Source organism: Pogoniulus pusillus, chromosome 6 (genome assembly GCF_015220805.1).
Source record: "Pogoniulus pusillus isolate bPogPus1 chromosome 6, bPogPus1.pri, whole genome shotgun sequence".
Lineage (NCBI taxonomy): Eukaryota > Metazoa > Chordata > Aves > Piciformes > Lybiidae > Pogoniulus > Pogoniulus pusillus.
The window spans coordinates 36,400,730-36,427,223 of NC_087269.1; the positions used below are offsets into that span (position 1 = coordinate 36,400,730).

Sequence of the window (26,494 nt, forward strand, 5' to 3'; positions counted from 1 at the left end):
ATTGTTTTTTTTATTGAAACATATCCACTTAAAGGAAAATTTCCTCAGAAGATATCTGCATTTTTTTTCAATTAGTTCTCCAAAGAATAAAAAAGTAATTATGAACACACATGTGCTCCACCAACCCATAAATTGCTCATCATGTTGGTTCAAAGTAGACTATCAGATACCAATATCCTGAATGGATTCTCAGTCCTATCAAGACACCGAAGATGTAAACTCCTCCCTTTTGCTGCTCATCAATCACACCCATCTTTGGCAAGTCCTGTAATATTTAGCTGATGAGAGCTTGGAGCAGACAGTGATTACTAAACATAGCCTCAAGGGCCACAGAGGGATGTGTTCTGAAACCAACTGTTCCCTGTTCCCTCTGAATCAAGATTAACTCTGCTTGAATTTAGTTATGCAAAGCCTCCAACCTGGTGTTCCAGCTATTACAGACTTCTCAGTGAATAAAACTTTCCTAGAAGATCTCCACGATCCTCTGGCTCCCCAGGAAGTAAGTTCATTGTCTTTGCCATCCATCTGAGTCAGCCACAGGTGCACATGAAGAATTTTTATAGCAAGGTAGAAGTCAGATACCCCTCAGGGAACAAATCAATACTTCACAGGCAAGCATAATTCATGGTGACACTTTAGGGCTTCTGAACAGTTCAGGCTGCATAAACCCTGTACTTACTGCCTGGACAGTCAGACTTTGGGCACTCCTCCAGAAACAGCAACCTGGCCCATTCAAGAGTGGAAGGCATTAGGAACAAGCCCAGGTTTACTCTAACCTAACCTCCTTGGCATCTTCACAGAGACTAGAGGGAGAATCATAAGAAAAGGTCACCAAGACTGCCTTTCATTTTTCACCTACACATCTCCAGGGCACTTATGGCATGTATCATTCATGCTCTGCAGGCTGAAGATAGCATTATGTGTAAGATGTGATTAATTTCTTTCAGTGCTGACGCTTTGCCTTCAGCAGCTTCTACTCACATTCCCCTTTCATCAGGATGCTGGAGGACAAGCCTGAATGAATCAACACTAAATCCACAGAAACAGAATCACATCTATCAGTTTCAGAGAGTAAGTAAAATAATAGGTTTGCACCTCATGTAGTTGTGTCTCTGGAGGATGAGACCAAAGCACAGGCTTTGTGACTTCAAATTGCTCCAAAATCATAGGACAAAAAGTCAACTGGGGAACAGTTGAATGTCCAGTGCCTCATTAAGGATACAGGAGCTACAGCAGAAAATCTGGATGCCATGAACAAAGGCTGTAGGCTTACGTGCAGCATTATCTACCCTGGGACAGCTTAGAGGCTCCTGTGACCTATCCACAATGCACAGATCTAAACAAAACTGTACAGCTGCAAGCTTCACTATTCAACGGTGTGTAACTGCACAAGGAAAGAGACAGCCTCTGCTGCCTTGTGAACCATGGCACTGAGGAGATCCTCCAGGTATGCACAAACCGACAGATGTGTCCCTGATGTCTGCTATAAGCAATCAGATGCTATGAAGGTTACTGATTCCTAGAAAGGGTGCATGGCTCCCATTCAACTTTGGAAGTTCCTTGAGCTTATCACAGATTTTGAAACAAGAGATCTCTTCACCTTCACAGAGCCCAGGGCAGGCCTTACAAAGCTAATCGTTCCTAGCAGGAAAGCAAGGGGATATTCTCATTTATCCACCTCTCCTATCTACCACTTACCACCATTAGTTCACTACTGACAAGATGCTTGGAATAAGACACTCCCCACTCTCAGTCTTCTACTCTGTTTCTTCACAGCATTTTCTGTTTCCTCTATTTCCCTTGCTTGCAAGTTCCTGGAACCTGGGTTTCCCACACTTCCTTTTCCTTATGTGTGCCTTTGGCAATCCTGCATCCTGAGTTTCCCTCTGTCTTCCCACGCTCTGCTATTTACACTGGCAGTTATAGCCCACCCCCTTCCCAACTCTAATCTGATCCTCATAGAACAGCAGCTTTATTTAATCACTGGCTCAAAAATTGCAAACACATTTTATTAGACTTCTCTGCTCTTAAGGATGTGGTGACAGCAAGCTACTGTACCATTTAGAACAAGCTACTATTGCTAACCCAGCTCACTCCTAGCTTCTTTATAGTGAAATACAGTAAAAGGAAAGATGTAGATTGCCACTTCATAAACCCAAAAATACCACAGTGCAGCACTTGTTAACTAGGATTCTCCAAAGGCACTCTTAGTGCCCAGGACTCCAGGACCCAGAAGTTCTATCTGGGAACAGAAAAATGCTGCATTCAGAAGTCTGAATTCTCAAGTTTGTGCAATGCAGTGTGGCTAGGAAGGCTCAAACTGCTTTTCTGAATGGATTTCTTATGGGAATAACAGAATTGGAAACCTTGAGTGAAATAATTTCTGGTTTTGCAATGTCCTTAATCAAGAACTGCATTTTTAAGAATAAGCATGAAAAGTCCTGAGGAAGGCTGGTGAGAAGCAAATGACAAAACATGGGAAGGCTTTAGACTGCTGATTCATGTGGAATCCTACTGGCATCTGGTAACTGCTGGTTCTTTAGGCTTTGGGAGATTTACATCCCTTCCCTGTACCACTCATTCCCATTCTACTGGAGCCTGACAATTCTGTCAGTCCCCCTTTTCAAACATACTTAGCAAACAGATGTACCTGCTCATTACAAGTTCTTTCTCCTGAAGAATGCAAGATTTGCTGTTTCCCTCCCCTCTGCACAGTGTTTCACCTTCAAACCAGCTTTGTGAAGGAACAGGCTTTTACAGTACATGTCATCTTCTTATTCTCCCTTTACTATTCTGGACGCGGTTCGTGTTAAGCTTTCTACAGCAAAGCTGCAGCCAGGTGCTGAGACCACAGCCAGAATGAATGGAAGAAGAAAATATACTAGAACTTAACTACATAAGCAAAACCCAAATCAAACATGAAATTAAATTACTGCAAAATCAGATAGCAGTGAAATCCATCTGGAACAATTTCCAGGCAGAAAATCTACTGAGAGTTTAGTACCAAAAGAAAAATCTGGGCCATCATTACCTTGGAACAGCACTGTAATTCCAAACACCTTTGAATTTATGCAGACTCATCTAGTCATGAAACAATGCATTCATCACAGGCTCTGCCCAACACATCACTTTATATCTGTATACATGTTAAAGACACATTCAGCAATGTATTTTCTGATGCATGACATTTTCCCTCTCGGAAAAAGCCCGTGATCATGGATGTATACAACTCAAAAGTGCTTAAGTTTCCCAGTTTCTGTGGCATCTCAGTTTATGTATAGGCTGAAATCACAAAATATAGACTACATGCGAGACGCACAAAGAAAAGAAACAGTTCTCTTCAGAGGGTCTGCATAAAATGCTGCCTTCATAAGCAGGTGAGAAGGAGTAACATTGTTTCTGAGTGCTCACATTCAGTCAGCATGAAGTCATAGAATCATAGAATGGTTTAGGTTGGAACAGACTTCAAAGCTCATCTAGCTCCAACTCCTTGCCATAGGTAGGAATATCTCCCACTAGAACAGATTGCTTAAGGTCTCATCCAACCTGGCCTTGAACACCTTCAGGGAAAGAGTTTCCACAACCTGTCTGGCCAACCTGTTCTAGTGTGAAGAACTTCTTCCTAACATCTAGTTTAAGTCAGCAGGGCAAGGGAGGCGATTCTCCCCCTTTAATCTGTTCTCATCAGACCCCACTTGGAGTAATGTGTGCAGTTCTGGAGCCCCCAACACAAGAAGGACATTGAACTGTTGGAGCCAGTCCAGAGGAGGGCCAGGAAGATAATCAGATGGCTGAAGCACCTCTGCTATGAGGACAGGCTACAAGAGTTGGGGCTTTTCAGCCTGCAGAAGAGAAAGCTTCAAGGAGACCTTATAGTGGCCTTCCAGTATCTGAAGGGGGCCTACAGGACAGCTGAGGTGGACTATTTATGAGGTCTTGTAATAACAGAGTGAGGAGTAATGGGTTTAAACCGAAGAGGGGAGATTAAAACTAGATGTTAGGAAGAAGCTCTTTACAGTGAGGGTGGTGAGTCACTGCAACAGGTTGCCCAGGGAGGTTGTGGATGCTCCCTCCCTGGAGATGTTCAAGGCTAGATTGTATGAGACCCTGAGCAACCTGTTCTAGTGGGAGGTGTCCATGCCTATAGTGGGGGATTGAAACGAGATGATCTTTTAGTTCACTTCCAACCTAAACCATTCTATGATTCTTCCAGTTTAAACCCATTACCCCTCATCCTGTCATTGTAAGACCTTGTAAATAGTCCCTCGCCAGCCTTCCTGTAGGCCCCCTTCAGATACTGGAAAGCTACTACAAGGTCCCCTAGAAGCCTTCTCTTCTCCAGGCTGAAGAGCCCCAACTCTTGCAGCCTGTCCTCATAGGAGAGGTGCTTAAGCCCTCTGATCATCTTCATGCCCCTCCTCTGGACTTGCTCCAACAGCTCAATGCCCTTCTTGTGTTGGGGGCTCCATGTTGAAACTTCTGCAGCTTCTACCTCTTGCTCCTGCCTGGAAACTGCTGTTCCAGGACAGGAATCAGGGCTGCCTAGCCGTGGCACATAGGTGAATTTTAAAGGCCCTGTGACTACAACAACCATGCTGAATGAATACACACAAACTCACATCAAGCACAAGCCAAATTCACACTAAGACTTCAACAAAGTGCTGGATTTCAGGGCCTCAGGAGTCATAGTATCAGTTCTAGTGATAACTAGCTTATTCATATGAGAAGTTAACCAGTTTGGCCTCAAACTCCGTTTTGCTGCTGGGTTCCGTGAGTTAAGGGATAATGCAGAGTGTTTGCAAAGATACAAAAGGTGCAGTTGGTACAAGGCAGAAGATAAACCACTTACAAAAATGCAGTTTTAACTTAATTCTCTGTTTTTCATAGCTTACAGTATGGCCAGATTGGTCTGAAATTTTGTTTGAAATGTTATATACTTGGAGCAGCTTTATTTCCACAAGTTGAAAAGAAAGCATTCAGCTGTATGAAGATACAGAAATGTCATTTTAAAAAACTGTTTATCAGACACTGGCACTTTTCCTGCTTGTGTAATTCAAAAAGGATTTCAGTAAAGAAAATTGAATTTGGCAATCCATTAACATAGATTTGATGCTCTCTCTGTTCAACTCTTGATGTCTCACCCCTTTCAGAAAAATGAAAATAACTCATGGTAAAAGAGTGGCTGTTCCTTCTTATTTGTCCAGTGTATTAGCAATTACTAAAACCCTGGAAAAGCTACCGAAGCTCTGCTGACTCATGGTGGCAGAGAAGTTACTTGTTAATTCCATAATTGTGATGGAGAGAAAACAAGAGGAAAAGCCTCTGAGAAGAGGGCTCAGACTGAGCTGATGTACTACAGCCTCATCTCTTCATGAGAAGAAAATTTGGATGTTACCTGAAGCTTTACATGCTGTGTTTGAACCAGGTGAAGATTAAGATTTCATACCAGCTGAGTTTTGGAACCTGAGATGTTTCAATAAAGAGTTTACTTGTCACAGGCATCCTCTACTGTGAGCAGAGGAAGAGCAGCAGTTACAAGAAGCGAACTGGTTTATTGGTCTGAATTGTCTTCTGATGCTACCAGTCCTGCTCCATCAAGTACAGAGAGACCCCAGGGCAGTGATGGAAAACCTATAACAAGCACACCAGAACTAGGATGTGACACTCCTGTCAGCAGAACAACTCCCCGGACTACCACAGCTCCCAGTGCAGACTGAAGTTTGTCTTTGGCTCCTCAGCATTACAGATCAGATTTGAGAGCCAGAAAGAATCTGTAGTAGAGAAGGGGAGATAGTGACAGAGATTAATAGAAGAATTAACCCTCTCCACAAATCTAACCCAAAGGGGAGAATTTTCACAGGCTATGCCTTGATGCAGGTATGTGCTCCTGACATGAAAGGTGTTCATAGTTGTTAGCCAGGGGTGACTGTGCTTCTAATTTAGGCACTGCAGAAAGGTGTGCTAATACCAGTAGAATCATTGTAAGCCTGAAGTCATTCACAGAGCAAGTACTATGCAATGCTGGCATTTTAATGCATCGAAAACTTCAGGTTTCACCTTATTTCAAGTTATTCCAATGTCACAGCAATGAATAATAAAGGAAAAGTGAAATGACATTATTGCAGGGGTAAGGATTCTGTCTCGGAAAGGGAGAGCAGAGAGCTGTCTGGTTGTATTTGAGGGATTGTAATCTGCACTCCTCTGTCAATAACCAGCGCACTTCTCTTCAGGCTCCAGTTTACCCTTGTGCAACAAAGAGCCACGGTTGTCCACTTCTCCACCACTACCTCTGATCACAGATTTTTTTGGTGAAGTAGGACTGCCAGCATGGTGTACTGGCTGTAATGCTGTCTTACCTTTGCTCTGCCCAGTGGGAGAATGTGTCCCTTCTCTACAGCGTGCAGGAAGGAAGGGAAGGGTGAGGAAAGAGCAAAAGGCTCTTTGTGTGATATATAAGGACTGCCCAGAGTCACAAAATAAAAAAACTCTGCACGTTGTACTTGTACCGTCACAAAATCCAGCCTTTGTCATCAGTTACAGTAAAAATAATTCACCTGATTAAGGTACTACACCAAGCTGCCTAGTCCCCATATTGGAAGGGTTACAGAAGCCTGTGTTAGAAGTGTTAGTGTCGTGTAACCAAGTGACAGCAAGTTGGGAAATAAATGAGCACAATACTCTCTTCTAACCACCTGGCACTGTGCCTTTTAACAGAGAAGGAAAAAGCAAAAAGGCAAAATGTCAGCTGGGAAACATTTTTCATGTTGTAAAATATAGTGTCCTCGCTGAAACGCTTCATAAGAGACACCTCGAGAGGGCTGATACTTCGCTGAAAACCTGCAGTTCTTGCACAGAGGCCATGTGAAGATGTCTAATGCAGTAAGGGGAGAAAATTTCCTTGGGATCGAAAATTGGTATCTATGTCCTGCAAATGTCACGTTAGCCCTTCAGACAAGAGTCTCAGTAAGGCATACTGAGCTATTAAGTTCAGCGATGTAAAACAGCTTTCAGAAGGAGCAGAACAGGCTAAGAGGATTTGATCTTTCAGCCTAAGTCACCAGTTGACACCAAAGCTGACCATTCCGCTCCTATTAGTCACTCGGAACAATCACTCTTTTCCCAGCAGAGCTGTCTCATTTACAAGATAAAAGGAAGACGTTTCTGCACATGCCCGTGATATTGCTCACCACTGGGGGCAGCTTTACATGCGGCTGCATTCTGCGAAACCAAAGCAACAGTCGGACAGAGCTCCCAGAATGACAGCACGCAGAAGTGAGCGGAGCTTGCTCACTGCACGGGCTTCTCAAACCTATGCTCCGAAGCAGCTTCCTGGCCGGATCGGGTACTAAGTAAGGGAACTGCTGTGCTATGGAATACAGACGTGTGCATTCAGATAGCTAAACGGTGCTTGGAAGAACCTAACATGCTCTCCCTCACAGAGAAATTTAAAACACCAGGCTCCTAACTATAAAGATGCAAAAGCATAACATCCATGAAGATCCTATTACCTAGGAAGAATTGGACAGTTTGCTGCGAACGCTGTGTCGGGATTGATTTACTCTTGGAGTGCTCTGCATGGCTAGCAAAGAATAATGTTCCAAAATCGGTCCATCTCCCAAGGGGTCCAATTTTTCTTCCTGGGTGTCAGCGAGCCCTGACTCACTACAGTGCAGCTGACAGGGGCTGCCATGCTTGTGGCACACTAAGCAAAAAACAAAAGACCTAAGGACGACCTTTGAACAACACAGAGGATGGGTATGTTTTTCCTGTTATTTTTTTGATGTATAGTTCATAGTCACTGCATAGCCTGTGCTTTAATTACTCCTTAGACTTACCTTGATGTGATTTGTTATTACAGTTAAATTGCTGAGGGATTACACCTCTTACCCAGCTGTTTTTTTCAGTATTTATATAAAGACAGTCTATTTTAAAAAAAGAGTAAATAAAACTGTGAAAAATAGTCAAGTAGAGCTAGGGATTTTAAAATGATTGTTGAAATAAAAGGTTTTAGCATGATTGAAAGAAAATGACTGATGTGTGGGGGGATAACTTTTCTAAGTTGTTTTTATTTCCAGGTTTCAATGTAATTAGGCTACTGAGCGGATCAGCTGTAGCTCTGGTAATAGCCCCTACTATATTACTGACAATGCTTTCTTCTGCTGAACGAGGATGCCCTAAGGGCTGTAGGTGTGAAGGCAAAATGGTATATTGTGAATCTCAGAAATTGCAGGAGATTCCCTCAAGTATATCTGCTGGTTGTTTAGGTTTGTCCCTCCGATATAACAGCCTCCAAAAACTAAAATACAATCAATTTAAAGGTCTTAATCAACTCACCTGGCTCTATTTAGACCATAACCACATCAGCAATATCGATGAAAATGCTTTCAGTGGAATACGCAGACTAAAAGAGTTGATCCTGAGTTCCAACAGAATCTCCTATTTTCTTAATAATACCTTCAGACCTGTGACAAATCTCCGGAATTTGGATCTGTCATACAATCAGCTGCAGTCTCTGGGATCTGAACAGTTCAGGGGCTTAAGGAAGCTCCTGAGTTTACATTTGAGGTCCAATTCCCTAAGAACGATCCCTGTTCGAATATTTCAAGATTGTAGGAACCTTGAACTGTTGGACCTGGGTTATAATCGCATCCGAAGTTTAGCAAGGAATGTCTTTGCAGGCATGATAAGACTGAAAGAGCTTCACCTGGAGCACAATCAATTTTCTAAGCTCAACCTGGCACTTTTTCCAAGGCTAGTCAGCCTTCAGAACCTTTATTTACAGTGGAATAAAATCAGTGTGATAGGACAAACTATGTCCTGGACCTGGAGCTCATTACAAAGACTTGATTTATCTGGCAATGAAATAGAGGCTTTCAGTGGACCTAGTGTTTTTCAGTGTGTGCCCAATTTACAGCGCCTCAACCTGGATTCAAACAAGCTCACATTTATTGGTCAAGAAATTTTGGATTCTTGGATATCCCTCAACGACATCAGCCTTGCCGGGAATATATGGGAATGCAGCAGAAACATTTGCTCTCTGGTAAACTGGCTTAAAAGTTTTAAAGGGCTGAGGGAAAACACAATTATTTGTGCCAGCCCCAAAGAGCTGCAAGGAGTGAATGTTATTGATGCAGTGAAAAACTACAGCATCTGTGGCAAAAGCACCACGGAAAGGTTTGAATTAGCACGAGCTCTCCCAAAGCCAACATTTAAACCAAAACTTGCCAGGCCTAAACATGACAGCAAGCCTCCTCTGCCCCCAACTATTGGAGCTACTGAATCAAGCTCTCAACCTGAGCACGACACAGAACACATCTCCTTCCATAAAATCATAGCAGGCAGCGTGGCCCTTTTCTTGTCTGTGCTTGTGATTCTGCTGGTAATCTATGTGTCATGGAAGCGTTACCCAGCCAGCATGAAGCAGCTGCAGCAGCGCTCTCTCATGCGAAGGCACAGGAAAAAGAAAAGACAGTCGCTGAAGCAAATGACTCCAAGCACACAGGAATTTTATGTAGATTACAAACCTACCAACACTGAAACCAGTGAGATGCTGCTGAATGGAACAGGACCCTGCACGTATAACAAATCAGGCTCCAGGGAATGCGAGGTATGAACCATTGTGATAAAAGAGCTTTTAAAAGCTGGGAAATAGTGGTGCTTTATTGAACTCTAGGGACTATAAAGGGAACGTTTTTCTCACTTTTCTGGCACAGCTCTTCCATGTCTCTTTTTTGTACATTCATAACACTGGTCATTTTACTCTCATACATAATCAACCCATTGAAATTTAAATACCACAATCAATGTGAAGCCTGAGCTCTGGTTTAATACAATACCTATTGTACAAACCCTCCACCAATTTCATTAAAGTCTCTTGGTTTTAAACAGAAAACTTCTTTCATAAGTAATCCACTGCACCTGCAGCAACTGTGCCTCTGTTTAGGGAGAAAAATTGCAACAATGCAAAAAAAAAAAAAGAAGGGGAAAAAAATCAAACCCATTTCCCCCCTCTTGCTCTGAAACTTACTTCTTGAGCCAGATACTACCCAGGTACTGTAGCACTGTACAAAATCTGAGTTGTCTGAGGAGGGAGAGGGTAGAGGAATAGCTCTTAAAGAATGTCTGTCTGATTTCTGCCCAACACAGAATAAGCCACTAGGCATTTAAAGCACTATCTTAGGACGTGAGGTGTCACACCACAAGCAAAGCAGAGTGCAGCCTAGGCTTAATAAAAATTTAAGAATCAAAAGGTACAATGAGATTTACCATTCTGCATTGTAACACAGAGTTTCTAAGGCTGAAAGCTATTAATTGAAACTTGTTTATGTGACTTCATACAAAAGGTGCCAGTGTTTATCCCTTACATCCAAAGTTGCCTTTCAGAAAGTAGTCAAAAGGCATTCATTAAATGAGGAGCAGAAATTCCTTATTGATGCAATTAGAGGAACTGAAATGTGCAGCAACAAAAACAAGACCACTTCCTGCACACATTTGTTTTGAAAAGGGAATTTCTAATGAGCACCAAGACTGTCAAAGACATTAATGTAGCTGAGAAAACTATTAAATCTGTCATTTTATTCTGTTTATTTTTATTTGCTGGGCTGGGCTTGTTAGGGTTTTGTGATGTGTTTTGCACACAGTCCCTCTAATAAGTAAATGAAGCTTCATTACTTACAAAGCCAAACAGTCTACATTTAAGAAACATAACAACTGCAAAGAGTTTCAGAGAAAATTGGTTACTCACTGACCTGAGAAGAGCGCATCTAAAATTCCTTAAGGAAATCAGTGACAAATAATTTCTCTCTCTGGGCAAAATCCTAATGGCATTACAAGAATTCACAGATACTGTTTTTCATGTAGTCATTTTTCACTTATTCTGGACAAGAATACAGATTTGTAGCCCAGCTACCCCCTGCCCTCCCTCTACCAAAGCTGTGTGTTTCTGCTGGTTGCAGGAGAACAGAATATCACCTACATTCCCAAACACATCATACCTCCTATTTTGATTATCAGGAAGGGATGAGTGTAGGGGGAGTCTTTCATTCTTAAAATAACACAGCAGCACCTATATAGAAACAAGTCAGTAATGTCATAATCTTCATTTTGTAACTTGATTTGGCTTAGTAAACTGCACATCTTCGATCACTAGAGAATGAATGTTTCCACAAGGCAGTTTCATTGCAGCAGATTAGAAAAAGCAAAACCTTAGTAGAATGTTCTGCATTTTTACTGGAAAAAAAATAATCACAGCCCATCACCTCGAAATATGGTAGATACAATGCAAACAAACCTAGGAAGCATCACTTTAAAAGAACCAATATGCTTGAAGGGAGGTTGTTTTGTTATTTTTTCACAGAATGAAACCATTCTCATTTTCAAGTACTGTAGTGAGGAAATATATGAAAGTAGAAGCTTGAGTCTGTAGTGAACCCTGCAACACTGAGACCCCATTTTACTGAGTACAAAGAGGAGCTCTCACAATTAATAATGCAAGTGCTTGAGATGCTTTAGCAGCACCAAACAGACTGTGATTTTAATGTGAGCTGTACCTTGAAAGTTGCTATTAAAAAGTCAATACACACTGAATTATCTCAGCTGCTATGGGATTCAGGTTTCTGCCACCTGCTCTTGGTTATCTCTGTACTGAAGGATTAAGAGTCTGCTGTAAACCTCACATTAAGAACCACTGCTGTAATTCTGCAGGTTTTAATGTCTGCAGCGGAGACTAAAATTAGGCTCAGCCAAAACAAGAAGGATTTGTCCCCAGACATACATATGATCACACACACATACACACAAGGTGTGGGAGTGTGAATATGAACATATGCATGTTTGGGCCCAAACATGTGTAGGTAGGTAGGTAGATAGATGATAGACAGATAGAACGAATGAATTTGAGAAAGCTAAGTGCAATCAAAAAAACATTTCATATTATTAATTTATCATTTTGGCTATTTGATAATATTCAACATATCTCCTAAAACTTTTTAATGGACTATGATTGTGATGTGTTGTATAAAACTGAGTGACTTTGTAGGCTTCCTTTTATGTTTCTTCAAAGTCTTCTTCTAACAATAATGACAGTCAGATAGGAACAATGTATAGACTCCTGTAAAATTACCACTGGCTCCCTTTGACAAATATTTCATTATGGGCATGAAAAAGAAAACAAGGCCAGCATGTCATTAATCATAGATGGGTAACAAAACTCATTATGAAAATCCAGCATGCCTATATTCAGGCATAGACATGCTCAGATCAACTAATGAATTTATTGTCTGGAAAACTACAGATCCCCTTTTCACGCATTTCCCAACACATGCCAAACAGTGCAATTGTTGCTGCTGGGAAGTCACTATCAGAGTACACCAAAAGGATGCCCAGTGTACATCTTTGAACACCCTTGCACAGCTGGAGGCCTGCAAGCCAAGCTGTTAAACTCTGCTCTAGTGACTGTGGCTTAGAACACAATTTAACCAAGCTTCATAGGAGATACAACGACTGTTGACCCCATGCTTCCACCTGTGCAAACTACATGAACTAAGCCAAACTTAGTCTTACCACTACCAAGTTAAACACTGGAAGTGTTTCGGGTGGCTAAGCCACCAGAGTCACAAATTCTATTATTTCTGGAAATGATCTGGTCTTAACTGAGCAGATTCCAGTCCTTGTGAAAGGCTGCCCCTTTCCCAAATACAAAGGACATGCTAAAGCCTCAAAGGTTCCAGGGAAGAAATTTCTTCTTTGCTTCTCTCCAGTTTGGGCAGCAGGTATTCTGATCCCACTTTGCCTTGGGTTTTGGATATTTTGGTGCCAGTCTCACACAGAACTGTTAAAACCTTGCTGGGGTGATAAAGGGAAAGCCTCAGAAGATGCCCAACAGCTTGATGGCTCTCACAAAACCCTAAGCCTTCATACCACCATTTTAGGCATCAGTCTGAGAAAGGAGATGTGGGACGCTAATGACATGGCTACTTCTTGGTGGATATGATGCTACCTATATATCCCAAGTTTAGAAGAGCCACAATGCATTTTGAAGGTGGCTGGGGATTGCTTTATTGTGGAGTTTGTTGAGGGTTTTTTTGTTGTTGTTTTTGTTTGGTTTTGGGTTTTGTTGTTCGGGTTTTTTTAATCCTTTTCCTGAGCAATATGGTGTTCTAAGGCTAGCACTCAGAGACCAGGGCTTTTCAAACCACAGACATTGTGCACTAACCTTCCAAGTCTCTTTTAATTTTCATTACTTCTGCAGTCTGCATTTATTTAAAAAATGTTGAGAGTAATGTTAGCTGGAATCACCAAAAAAAGACTGTCATGTTTGGTTGTAGCACCCCAAAAAAATCTTTAAAGAACTAAGGACTCCTCTGATAGACACTGTGCAAACACCTCCCAACAATCTCCCACGTGAAATGTGTACAAGGGATGCTGAGAAAAAAAGACAGAAGATGGTAAATAAGCATGATAGTTAATTTGCTTGAGATCACACACCCATTGAGTATGGGGAATAAAAGTCAGTCTCCTCCCACCAAGACTTCCTCCTAGCCAGTGGACCACTTGGCTTCTCAGCTAAACAACCTATCTCCTGGAATATTAAAATGCTATTTCAGAGTAATAAACGACACAGAATGCACATCTTTGGAAAAAGCAAGTAACTGATACACTATGCAAATTGAAAGAGACTGGGAATGTTCACTCACTGTGTTGAGATTACCTCCAGCAAAGGCAGAGTAAGAGAACAATAATGAGAACAAGTGGCTTGAGTATAATGAATGCCAGCTCCTCTACTGGCTGGTAGGTTTTCATTACTCACGATCTGCACTCACACAGTCATCACATCTTAAGATTTGGCAGTGCCCTTTTTTTATTACTATGAAATTGTGAACCTTGATAGAAAATTCAATTGCAAAATGCACATAAATATACAATATTCCTGCAAACACAGTTAGAAATTTTGTTTGCTGCAAGCTAATGGTCTTCGCTGTCAACCACTCAACTCTAGATAAATATTCCCTTAGATGAATTTCTGTGGAACAATAGTGACATCCAGTGGGTAGTTAGTTTAATCACAGCTATCTATTGTCTATATCGATGCACACATAGATGTGCTTGCCTTTTTACTTTGCAGCTTTCTGTATCACATGGTAATAGCATCAAATCCTTTCAGTATTTGACTGTAGTGTTTGTGTATAGAAGACATAACCTGAATATAGTGTGTTAAGTGGTCAAAATAAGAGAAGCTGTAAAAATTTGTGGCCACTGATTTAAAACTTATCTCTTGCAAAACACTACTTAAGTCACTTCAAGATATTACATAAAAAGCCCCAACCTAACAAAAAGAGAAACAACAACAAAAAAAACCACCAAACCAAAACCAACCACCTTAGACTGCAAATAATTCATTCAACTTCCTAACAGCAGAAGATTTTTTTTAATATATATATTTCCAGTGAGAGAAAGATGTTATTATGGAAAGGAAGGACACTCACCACCTGGGAACAAGTTAAAGTAACAGCTTTCTCTCAAAAACACACGATGTACAAAAGAGACAAGAAACCAATGATGAATGATCAAATTTACAAGCAATAATAAAACTAAACAAGGAGAAACTTACCAATGACAGGAATATGCAGCGTAACTGCTCGGGCAAAGGTTGCCTGCAGCAACCACTTGAGGCCTCATTGTATCTCTGTGCCACTATTACTGTGAGACATGCTTAACCCCAAGTGAATGACAGAAGCCAGTGCAAGCAGGATTCTAGCTATTCAAAACAGATATATTTCCTTTCCTTTAAGAAGCTGAACAGAAACTCAATTTGTTCCACACTGAGTGAAACTGAGTTGTATTTCTATATTTCTGTGGACTTTGGTGTGTCTCGAGATCACAATATGTAGCCTTGATATTTATTCCCTGCTAGGCTTTGTAGAAAAGGTGCTATCACAGTAGTACAGTATAGGATTTTATGTGATTCTCTAGGTTATAACCAAACTATTTCTTGGCATAACAGTGAATAGTATACAGCAGGGTAAAGAAAAAAGAAGTTAAAAGTGGCTGAGTTCAACAGCTATGAAGACATCAATGTGAAAGTCATAGCGTAATAAAAAGGAGTTTATTCAAGACACTCTGGGATGGGTACCTAGGAGTTGATGGCCAGCATATTACCTACCAGAGAAATTGCAAATCTCATTTAGAACAGGCACAAACATCATAAAAGTAATAATGAAAAGATGTGCAAGTAATAGGCGGTATCTCTTGTTTGACTAACCCATCATAGAAAACACATCTTCCTGCAGTCCTTGCCTTGCTTGTATTATTAGGCTGTCATGACCAAAGAATTAGCATTCCAATGTGAGAATGAGCACTGTATACTGAGGAGGGGTGCAAGGGCAACTAATCTCTATTTGTTAACTTTTTCTTTCTCAACAGCTTAATGGAACTTACTGATGTTATTACAGAGAAATTTTTATATTAATATGAAGAATTACAAGCTTAATATTCTTCATTATTGAAATCAAACAAAATATTTCCCTTTTTTACTTACTATTTCTCACAAACCCTTTCACTTGCCAAGGAGAAAATTACATGACTGGAGATGTAATCTTGAAAGAGTTCCCCAAAGAGCCCTCACCTTTGTTTTCCTAACCACTAAAACCATTCCCTTTCAAAGTTCCTGTGCCACTAAGACATTGACAGTGTGCCACACCTTATACTCTTGATTGAACGTTAAACTTCTATTACTTCAAGAAATGAATGCTTGAATACCAGCTCAACTACTGCCTATAACAATTGGTGCTGTAGAACTCATGGTCCAAATTTTACATCAGGCACTTAGAGTTTTTGCTTCCTTAAAGGATTAAAAATTCAGGAAATGTCAAAAAAGAAGAAGTTATAAGATTACTAGCTCCTTTCTGGTTCAGCTATAACTCAAGGGAGGAAAACATGCACAAAACATTCAAAGGTACAAAACAAGATTGTCAGTGGAAGCTGGGCATCCTAATTGCCTTTGCAATTCTTCCCTTCATTGCCCTCAAAATTAAAAGTAGCTGTAGATGAAAGAAACGTGAAAATTGAACATGTGTTTTGCTACAGTGTAGATAACAAGCAATAATAATACATTAGTCACACAATCTCTGACCCACTGGAAATACAACCATGATAAATTGATTCCTTATTCCAAATTATAGACTTCATAATGTATTTTCTAGCATAAACATTGTTCTTGCTCACCTTGCTTTGTTTTTTGGGAGGGATTTTGTGTGGATTGTTTTTTAAAAACACATTATGCAGAAGTGTCTATTTGGCTGATGATAAGTTTTGCAAAAGCCACAGGTGATCAAAGTACTAGAAAGTAAACACAGTTTACAAAATACAAACTAATGTCAAACAGCTAAACACTTCAGACTTCATCTTTGGTACTATTTTGTTACTAATTTTTCCACTTTCCTATAGATTATCCTTTTTATTTTAAAACAAACTAGAGGAATGATTCTGAAAGCCACTAATGGGAATTTAAACACTTAGATCCCACACACTTCTTGCAATAGCTGAGCACTTAACCTTTCTGACAGTACCTTATCTCCTCTCCCCTTCTTTCCAGACTTTGAAATTTGAACAATAATGTTTGTAAGCTCTACAAAATGCTCTGATCAGCACCATGAAGCTAGTTGAAAAAATTATGTTCCTGGAGATTTTTGCAAGTTTTCTTGCAAATGAAAGGAAGTAATTGTAGCTCAATGACATGTACATGGTGGCAGATATATCTTACTGAGTGGAATGCATACTGAAAGACAGTTTATACTGGGAAATTGTCTTCTACACAAAGAGACTGCCACCGATTCCTGGCAGACAGTTGAAATAAAATTACCTCATAAAAACAATTGCCCATGGTTCAGCTTAAAACACAGCTACAGATTCTGAAGTCTGTTTTTCAACCAGATGAGTTTATTCTCCACTTTTCTTACTAATAACAATCACCGTAACCTTATACAAAAATATTTAGCCCAAATGTGAGATAAGGATCATCTTTTCCCTTTCTAAAATAACACTAACATCAAACAGTCATCCAGGACACCAGAGCTAAGTTAGCTTTGATATCACATTTTAGCCTTCCAGCTGTCTGCAATGAGAGTCATATCCTCAGGACAGTGCAGGCTTTTTCTACACTGCTTCCCACCAGCCAGCTTCTCCTGAATCCTACTACACTATCCAGAATACAGAGTCATTGCACACAACAGCAATTCCCAATCCCAAAATGAATTGCATGTGATGCTACACCTATGACTCAACAGTATCATAGCCACCATTCTACAAAGGATCACATCAGACAGGGATGGAAACCCTTCAGTAGGAACTTTTCCTAAGGCTAACTCTACCTATAACAAACAGTCTTTGTTCTTTTGGGACTAAATGTTTAGTTTCCCCTACCTTCCTTTGTCCTCTAAAACATTTTCCAGGCTACACTAGTGACACAAAGTGTGGGCCTGCAGCAGAAACTAGCAGTGTTACTGTATAAATTCCAAAGCTCCAATAACTAGCCATTAACTTGTCCTTCATTAAAGCACAGACTGACTTTGAACCTATGTGACACCCAACAGCATCTTTATCCCTAGTGACATTGGCAACACGAAGATGGTTTTCCAGTTTTCTTAACAAGTCAATCACAATCACAGAGAATATGTGGGAAAAAAATCTTATCATTCTAAATCAGAATCCTGTACACTGAACTCTCCACATTTTGCATAAGTGCATCCCTATTTTTAAAACATGTATGTCAAAAATAAACTATTCAGCACAGGGGAAGCAATAAACTGCAGAAGGCAATCTGCATGTAATTGTCAGTAACCACATTCTTTTCACTGAGACATCTAGTGTTTATTTTACAGCTTAGGAAAGCCTACAGAACACAGCTATGGGATCTCAACATTCTATTAATATTTTACTAATTTTTGCACATGACCTTGTTTTAGGACAAGTGCAGACAAGTGCAGAGTCCTGCATCTGGAGAGGAATAATAAACTGCACCAGTACAGGCTGGGAGGTGATCTGCTGGAAAGCAGTCCCATGGAGAGGGACCTGGGGGTCCTGGTGGATAACAAGTTAACCATGGCACAGCCATGTGCCCTTGTGGCCATGAAGGCCAATGGGATCCTGGGGTGTATTAGGAAGAGTGTGTCCAGCAGATCAAGGGAGGTTCTCCTCCCCCTCTACTCTGCCCTGGTGAGACCACATCTTGAATACTGTGTTCAGTTTTGGGCTCCCCAGTTTAAGAGGGACAGGGATCTGCTGGAGAGGGTCCAGTGGGGGCTGCAAGGATGATTAGGGGACTGGAGGACATGGCTTATGAGGACAGGCTGAGGGACCTGGGGCTTTTGAGTCTGGAGAAAAGAAGACGTAGAGGGGATTTGATAAATGTTTCTAAGTATCTGAAGGCTGGCCAGAAGCAAGGGGGGACAGGATCTGCTCACTTGCTCCCTGGGATAGGACACGGAGCAATGGGTGTACATTGCAGCAAAAGGAGGTTCAGTCTCAATACAAAGGGGAACTTCTTTACTGTAAGGGTCACAGAGCACTGAACAGGCTTCCCAGAGAGGTCATGGAGACTGCTTCTCTGGAGACTTTCAAGGCCTGTGTGGATGTGTTCCTCTGTGATCTCTGTTAGATAGTATTGTCCTGCTCTGGCAGGGGGGTTGGACTTGAGGATCTCCTTGGGTCCCTTCCAACCTCTAATATCCTGTGGTCCTGTGACAAATCATGAAGTATTTTGAAGTGAAAAGTTATTGCCTATCAGGCTGAGCAGAAAGCCACAGCATTGCAGGGGGAAAAGTGACTGTGTAGGTGGTATGGCCCTCAGTTTTCATGTAGGATTCACAGAGGTTTGTTTTTATGAAAGCTTAACAAACTGCAACAATCAAGCACAATACCTTTGCTATGCAAAGGACACAGGTTTGTCTGCAGCCATAGCATATAATAGTAAGTTCTGAGGTGTAAAACAGATCTTGCAGCAGCATAACATAATTTGAAATCATAACTTACTAGGTTGCCTTCTCCAATCTGAAGCCATGGTGTATTTGGACTGTAACATTATCCTAAATTAAAATGCCTATCTATCAGTAATAATAATAAAATGCATTTTTCCAAAGCCACAGAACTACTGATACAAATGCTTTGGTTTCATGTACAAACTGACATGGCAAACTCTAAATTTAACAGAGCACATTTCTTTTAAAGCCTCATCACAGTAATTACATCCATCAAGTGTGCAAAATACATTTTGTCAGCTAAGAACAGAGGAATTCAATTAAATGCAAATCCTTATTCAGCACTCTAAGCTGTAAATGGCTCAAACTCATTAATGAGATGATGAAAAGAAAATGTTCCTACATACAGATTCTGTAGTGAGAATTTATTACGAGTACTCATTATTTGCACCCAGTTCCTACACTGAAGAAAGTGTCCCACATTTATGTTAGGACTCCAGTATCAAAATAATCTTGTTTATTTCTTTGTGGATGTGCTTGTACACGTATTTAGGGCTTCATAGTAATTTACAAGGCAGAAAACATTCTTCCCTAAGACAGGGTGCTCCCAGAATAGCCAGGGAAACACTAGCAAGCTGTGACCTGTGGGTGATTCAAACTTTAAGACACTTTCTGTGTAGCGCTTGCTATAGCTACCTAATAACTTTATTTTGCACAGTCTCAGCAGCTCATTTGGAAAGGTATTCCACATTTCCAAATATTTCCTTAGCCATCCAGGTGCATGGCTATGCAAAACCAATAACAAAGTTCACATGGTAGGTACCAAAAATCTGCCTCAGAATCAAAATGAAATTCTGTCATTGAAACTGCATGTGTGGTAAGGCCTTAAGCAGGGGAGAGAAAATAGCCAGAATGGTGTCTTAGGCAAACTGTGCAGCATCTTCACATTTGAAATATATGAATACTACTGGCAGGCTGCAAAGCATGCCAGGGCTTACAATATTTCATAATGAGTTTGCACAGATTTTCTCTTTGAATTAGTTCAGAAAAGCAATGGATAAAGGTTTACAGAACAAGTCAACTGCTACAGAGGGAAGACATGAGAGTCAGAAGACACGCCTGTTCTCCAAAACATGCAGTTGCCATTTGAATTTAGCAGTGTCTGGATTTAGGAATTTTTATTCCTGCTGTAGACTGCAGGATTTTCCCTATGTGCTTACAAGCTTAAGGAAGGTTACCAATGGGATTTCCAAGTCGCAGGACTGCCCTAGATACAGCTTACTTCTCATAGAATGGAACGGTATCATTATTTTGTTTTCTTTTTCAGATTCCTCTCTCCCACTCCACTCCCTTTCTTTCCTCCAGTCTGGGCTCCTCTTCTCTTTTGGTGATCTATTTCCCAGAAATATAAAGAGAACCCAAAGGCTGCAACAAGCCTACCGGATGCCCTTGAATTTCTACCAAGTCCTGCCCCTGCAAAACCTTGTTTACAAAAACACTCAGCTTCAACAGCAAGCAAGCATTCAGCAACATTAGAGACATTTTCACCACAGTTTTAAATTACTTCCTCCAGTAAAGAAGACTCGTTGATCAAATAAGTTAAAGGAGATACAGTGAAGTGATTCATGCTCAAATACTAAGAAAAAAAAATACAATAAAGCTGTTTTGAATGTGTGTTTCTTTTGCAGGAACCCTACCCTATCAATTTAAAAAGTAAATTACCATAATGTTCCAAAATTGCTACACATGAGAAAAGCTCAAATTATAGGCCTTGCTGGAAAAGAATGCTGATCAGTTACAAGGAAATGAAGTTTTTGTACCAATGCTTTATTGGGGCACTATAGGGATATGACAGACAGGATATGTTGCTGCACTGTAAAATGAAGCAGGTTTGCCTAAGGTTAATTCCACTCTAGCTTAAACGTTAATCAATCTCTCAGAAATACCTTTTAAAAAAATAAACTCACAAAGGCTTTTGCAAATAGAAGGCCTCTGTTTATGGATAGGAGAGTGTCAAGGCAGACAGCTATGCTGCAGTATATAGGCAACATTTCTCCATCTGATCTAGTTAATTAAAATGCATGGTTATAACAGGCTCTCTTAGAATTGCAGCTGAATAACCACGATCCCTTTTCTCTCAGTACCACAGAACACTCTGCATCTATTTAATAGGCCTGTTTCACCATTTAATCAAAGATTTCCAATCTACACTCTGGAACAAAGAGTCTTTCCTTTTTAAAAGGCTTCAAATCAAACACTCATTTTCATAGAGGTCCTTCTGAGTATCTGTAGCCTGTTCCCCTCACCTAAACCTTTATAGAACTTAATGGGTTTTTTTAATACAATTTAATGCTTCCCTTTCCATCTTCAACACACAGAAAAAACAAACAACTCGACTGCATGTTAATTCCAGCATAAATCTGCAAATCTATTTTTGTTGAATGAATTCAGAATAACATATTAACAGATTAGACAGGAGAGGGTAACTGGGAACTGCAAAAGCTGATAGAAAACCTGTGCCAGGCAGTAGATGGAGCAGGACTGAAACTGGAAATCCACCTGCTTATGTGGCATTTGCTAACACGCTGCAGTGGTGCTGCATGCTAATGTGAGAGAAAGAACAAGGGGATTTGCAAAGGAATATTATCTTTGAAGATGTATGGGAATTAATTCTTTGGAATACTATTTGGAATGAAGGAATTCCTCCAAGTAAACCACTCAGAACTAGTAGGCACTTGAAAACACTTTCTATTTCTTTACATACATTATATCACACTTTATACATTAAATCACAGTGATAACTACAAAGTTAATTTGATCAACAGTGGTAAAACCTGTGGATACCTGAAAATGAAACATCTTCAGTTCAGTTTACATTTTTGACTGTATCTGACCCAGTACCCCCAAGTGTTGGAACAGTTGATCATTCACCCAGCGCTGATGTGGATCATTTTTGACAGTTCTCTAAAAGGATTCTTTCTTTCAAATCTTTAACTCAAGATCTCCAACTGAATACCTTGACTGGGGTGGCCTGTGCATCTTTTCAAGTAATACTACAGGTCTCTAGTAAGTCAGTGAACTTCTGTGCCCCTTAGGGAAAGGTTTTATATATATATATATATATATAAAGATTCATCTACTTTACATGCATGAGCCTACCAAACCTAACTCAATAGAAGCTGTTCTCCAAGCTCTATTTTCCTCTCTAACCAGCAAATCCAAGTAGATCTCTATGGTGCAGACTGAAAAAGGCAAAACTACACAGAATGGGTGTCCAAGGCAGCTCCTTTACCTTTGCAAATACCTTTACATACTTCCTTCACTGAACCAATAGTGATAGTGAAGAAACATTGCACATCCTTCTTTTGTTAGCTTCATTCTGCATAGTTTAATGGGCAAATCAGTGCATGTTCCAGAGCCTTCAAGAGCAGCATTAGCTCTCTCCAGCTAGCTGTCACTTCAGGTGTATTCTTTCCTTAGGAAGTGCTGTCTTGTTTGACAGTAGTAACTCTGACTATAACAGAAATACCCTTAAGCTTTCCTATTCTATTAGTGCTTCACAAATCAAAACTTGCAGGGCCTGTGGGAAAGAAACCATTGACCACTAACCTTTGCTTTATTTTAAGCTTTTATTATTTTAGGAGTTCCATTTCAGGCTTGTAGCCTCGAAAGTTAAGACTGAAGTAAAATACAGCAAAGCAGCAAGCGCACAGCACAAATAGAAAAAGATCTTTTCCTGAGAATACAGCTGAAAACTACTGCTATTAAAAAGCAGAAGATCACTCTTGTACCCTCATTCTCTCTTCTAATTAGTCTCAGATTAGTCTACTGGAAGTCAAGACAAGCATTTCTGAAGGATAAGTGTCCCACAAAACTCAAATCTAGAGCTCATTAAGAAGGCATTGGCACGAGGACTTCATAGATATGGTTACTGTAAAGCCACAAGGGTGCTACAGAAAGTTTAAGCTTTTTAACTAATTCTTACTTCAAAGCATTCAGAAAGGTTAGCTGAATTCTACAGAAGACTGTCATATACTGCAGACTGGCAAGCAGCAGAAAGAAAGTAGGACAGTGCTAACATGCTGACAAGAGGTCTTAGTATTTAACGATTTCCTCGCTAAATAAGCATGATGTGATGGGTGCAACAAATGCACTCTTCTCAGTATCAGCTTTTCAGCACAACCATTGAGAAGGGGAAGGAGACAGGAAGAAGCAGCCTAACATGTTCCCTTCCTCCCCAACATGACATGCAGCAGTTGAGGTGTGTCATTTCCATAGCATCTACACACTCCTGTACAGCACAAGGACAAGGCTGGAGAAGCTGAAACATTATGGTACTGTTGTTCTGGGACAGATTCAGACACCACAAAAACTATACTTGATATAGATGTCTTACAGTAATAGTAACCAAGGAAGCCAGTACTACAGCAAAAGGAAATTTTCCTGATAAAAGATCCTTTCTGCATTTTATTTTCCAAAACAGTACTCATTAGACCCTATTACATAGAAAAGCTGTAGGTGAGGGCAAACAGGCCAATCTTTTTAGTGGAAACTAAAATGGCACCATTGATTCTTCATCTATTCTAGAAGTCAGGGTCAGGGAGTTCAAGCCACCTTGACCTGTAGGTGAAAATCAGATGGTAATACCCTTTATGTTATGTCTCAAATCCTCCTCGAAAAGATCCACACAAGGTAAAAAGAGTTGGGGTTTTGTTTCTGAGTTTTACAGGCTGATGCCTTTCAGTAATGGATACTGTAGAACTTTTATGTCCCTATCTCCACTGTTCTGAACACTCTAGGTCTGGCAACAGAGCAGACAAGGCTCTGGCATGCTGCAGCATGCTGCCGCAGAGGAGTCAGGATACTGGCAATCAGCTCAGAAGTGACAAACCAAAGGAGGCCAAAAACAAATTAGTTTCATTTTTCCAAGTCAAGTCAGTCCTCCAGTGAGCCTAAAACCTGTTGTGATCTTTGTGTACCAACCTTCATATTTGTTTTGGGATAAACAGATAGGGTCAAATATTATCTCTAAAATTCACCCTCCAGAAAAGCACTCCATCTCTTTCGGTTTGGTTCTTTGCTTGTTCTATGTGGTAATAAAACTCAAACTGGCAAGGGCCACAAGGATGATCAGAGGGCTGGAGCTCCTCTCCTATGAGGACAGACTGAAAGAGTTGGGACTGTTCAGTCTGGAGAAGAGAAGGCTCCCAGGTGACCTTCTTGTGGCCTTCCAGTGGGTAGACTCAGACTGGACGTGAGGAGGAATTTCTTCACCATGAGAGTGGTGAGACCCTGGAATGGGTTGCTCAGAGAGGTGATTGAGGCCCCATCCCTGGAGATGTTTAAGGTCAGGCTGGATGAGACTCTGGCCAGCCTGATCTTGGGTAGGGTGTCCCTGCCCATAGCAAGGGGGTCGGAACTAGATGATCCTTGTGGTCCCTTCCAACACTGACTGATTCTATGATTTATCTTAATCAGGAGTTTTAGTATCCAATATAAAACCACTTAATTTTTCAGGATTTTCAAACAGAAGATGAACAGCTCACCAAACCAGGTATCTATTAATTAATGAATTAAAGATTATAACATTCATCCCCGACTGCTTCATAATAGAACTAACTGCAATTAGGAATAAGTGACATTCCTTAAAGTAATCTTAATTAAAGGAGTATCAAAGCACTTTTCCTTAGAGAGTCTTAAAACATTTTATGAGGCATTATTAGTGCTATTTACATAGAAAAGACACCTGACCTGGTTTCCTTACAGGCTACAGCAACAGTGAGAGCAGATTCTCAGCCTCCCACTGCTAGCATCCAGCTCAAACCATTAGCCCTGTGTGGTTGCCCTTATCATAAAACTTGGGGCAGCTTTCTTTAATCAACTGGATTTTCACTTTGTTTATACATTAAAATTGCTGTTCAAATGAACACTGCACATTATCAGTACTTGGAAAAAGTGCTACTCCTCTCTGCATTCTAATAGTGACCTCTTTGTGACATGGGTGGGAAGAACATCATGCAGAGGTGGATGCCTCCAACCATCTCAGCAACTCTGTAGGCTTCTCCTAAAGGCAGGTATGCTGTGACTCTAAGATGCACCAAAGAGCTTTAAATGTGTAAGGGAACCTGCATCTCCTAAAATGTGTAGTTCTTAACTGCACTTCGGGAAACTCCAACGGGAATTGCCTTTACCCCAACATACATAATAAAACCTATGTGTTTATCTTAGCTACTGCCTAGCCCCTACTTCAGCTGCAGAGCTGATCACATTTTTGCTTGTCAGGTTAACATAATCTCATTTTATACAGTGGAAATTTCATATTATCCACTCTATAGCCACACTCAATTAAAAAAAGTTTAAGTATTATTTTATTGAGTGTTTTCTTACTCACAAAGAAAGTGGAAACTGAGTAGGAAACATTAGGCATGTGAGGTAAGAGCAAAGGATTATGCAGCAGCAAGGGAGCAACTCCAGACATCACCAACTGAATTTGGAAAGGTACAAAACTTTTTAAAATTCAGGCATAGCCTTAACCCCACACTAGCACACTTTAAGACCACCTATAATCTGCCAACCCATAAAATAAAGTTTTTCAGATCTTATCATCACCATGGAAATCACAGAAATCACATGGAAAATCCCAACTGATTTAGATACTCAGTAAAATTAGTACCATACAAGTAGCATTGAAACACCCCTGTCTGATAAAATAACGACATCCAGCTGAAATAAACTGTGATCTATCCTGGCAATGACCACACAGCAATATTACACATAACCACTAATTCTACAGAGAAAAGATAGATGTGCCCTAAACTCAGACAACTTGAAATAAATTGTCCTTTTCTTCTCCTTTAATTTAAAAAGTATAATCAAATGACAGTGAGCATAAAGAGCCAGGCTTGCACATGCAGAAAGAACAAGGGATGGTGCAGAAAGAACTAGACTACACAAAGGAAAATGATTCCCCACCCTCTACTCCAAGTCCTCTACAGCAGAAGCAGCTTAGGAGGGTTCTCATACATTCCTAATGGGTTCTGGCTATAAATTGACAAATTATGCTTTCTTCCATCCCTGCCCCCACTCCCTCTCCCCTAAAACGTGATGCCAAATGAGGAGGGAATATGAATGGTATCTTGCAAGTTGAGCACTCTGATCCAACTTCCATTGACAACATCAGCATTGTAAAGCAGTTGGAATACTAACAAGATTATTATGGCTCTAAAGAAAATCAGAACTAAATTAAAACAAATAGCAATGAAAATTTGTTTTAATTCTATTCTGATTCTGGTTTGAAAGCTCAAATTGTAATGATACATGACACAATAATCTGCCTTTAAATTCAGGGATGCATTTGCAGAAGCACAACTGCAATATCTCAGAAATTGAAAGAATTTATATAGGAGACATTTAACCACCTCTGCTTCCTCCTGAACTAAGGATATCAGTCATACAAGGTGTCTCAGTTCTAGTTTAAATTTCCCAGAGACTCAAATAGAACCAATAACAATTAATGGATGCCC

The 26,494-nt window shown here is 40.4% G+C and overlaps 2 protein-coding genes across 17 annotated transcripts in view; one reads left to right on the forward strand and one right to left on the reverse strand.

Annotated features, from left to right (window-relative positions):
• CTNNA3 (catenin alpha 3) overlaps positions 1–26,494 on the reverse strand; it is a 452,565-nt gene that overhangs the window by 238,033 nt on the left and 188,038 nt on the right. The window lies entirely within an intron of this gene.
• LRRTM3 (leucine rich repeat transmembrane neuronal 3) overlaps positions 7,234–26,494 on the forward strand; it is an 89,433-nt gene continuing 70,172 nt past the window's right edge. The window contains exons 1-2 of one of the 4 annotated variants that reach the window (XM_064145242.1): positions 7,234–7,755; positions 8,076–9,607. In XM_064145242.1, the coding sequence (XP_064001312.1) occupies positions 7,752–7,755; positions 8,076–9,607 (1,536 nt within the window). In that variant the 5' untranslated portion in view covers positions 7,234–7,751. The other 3 variants (XM_064145244.1, XM_064145243.1, XM_064145241.1) reach the window with 3 other exon arrangements.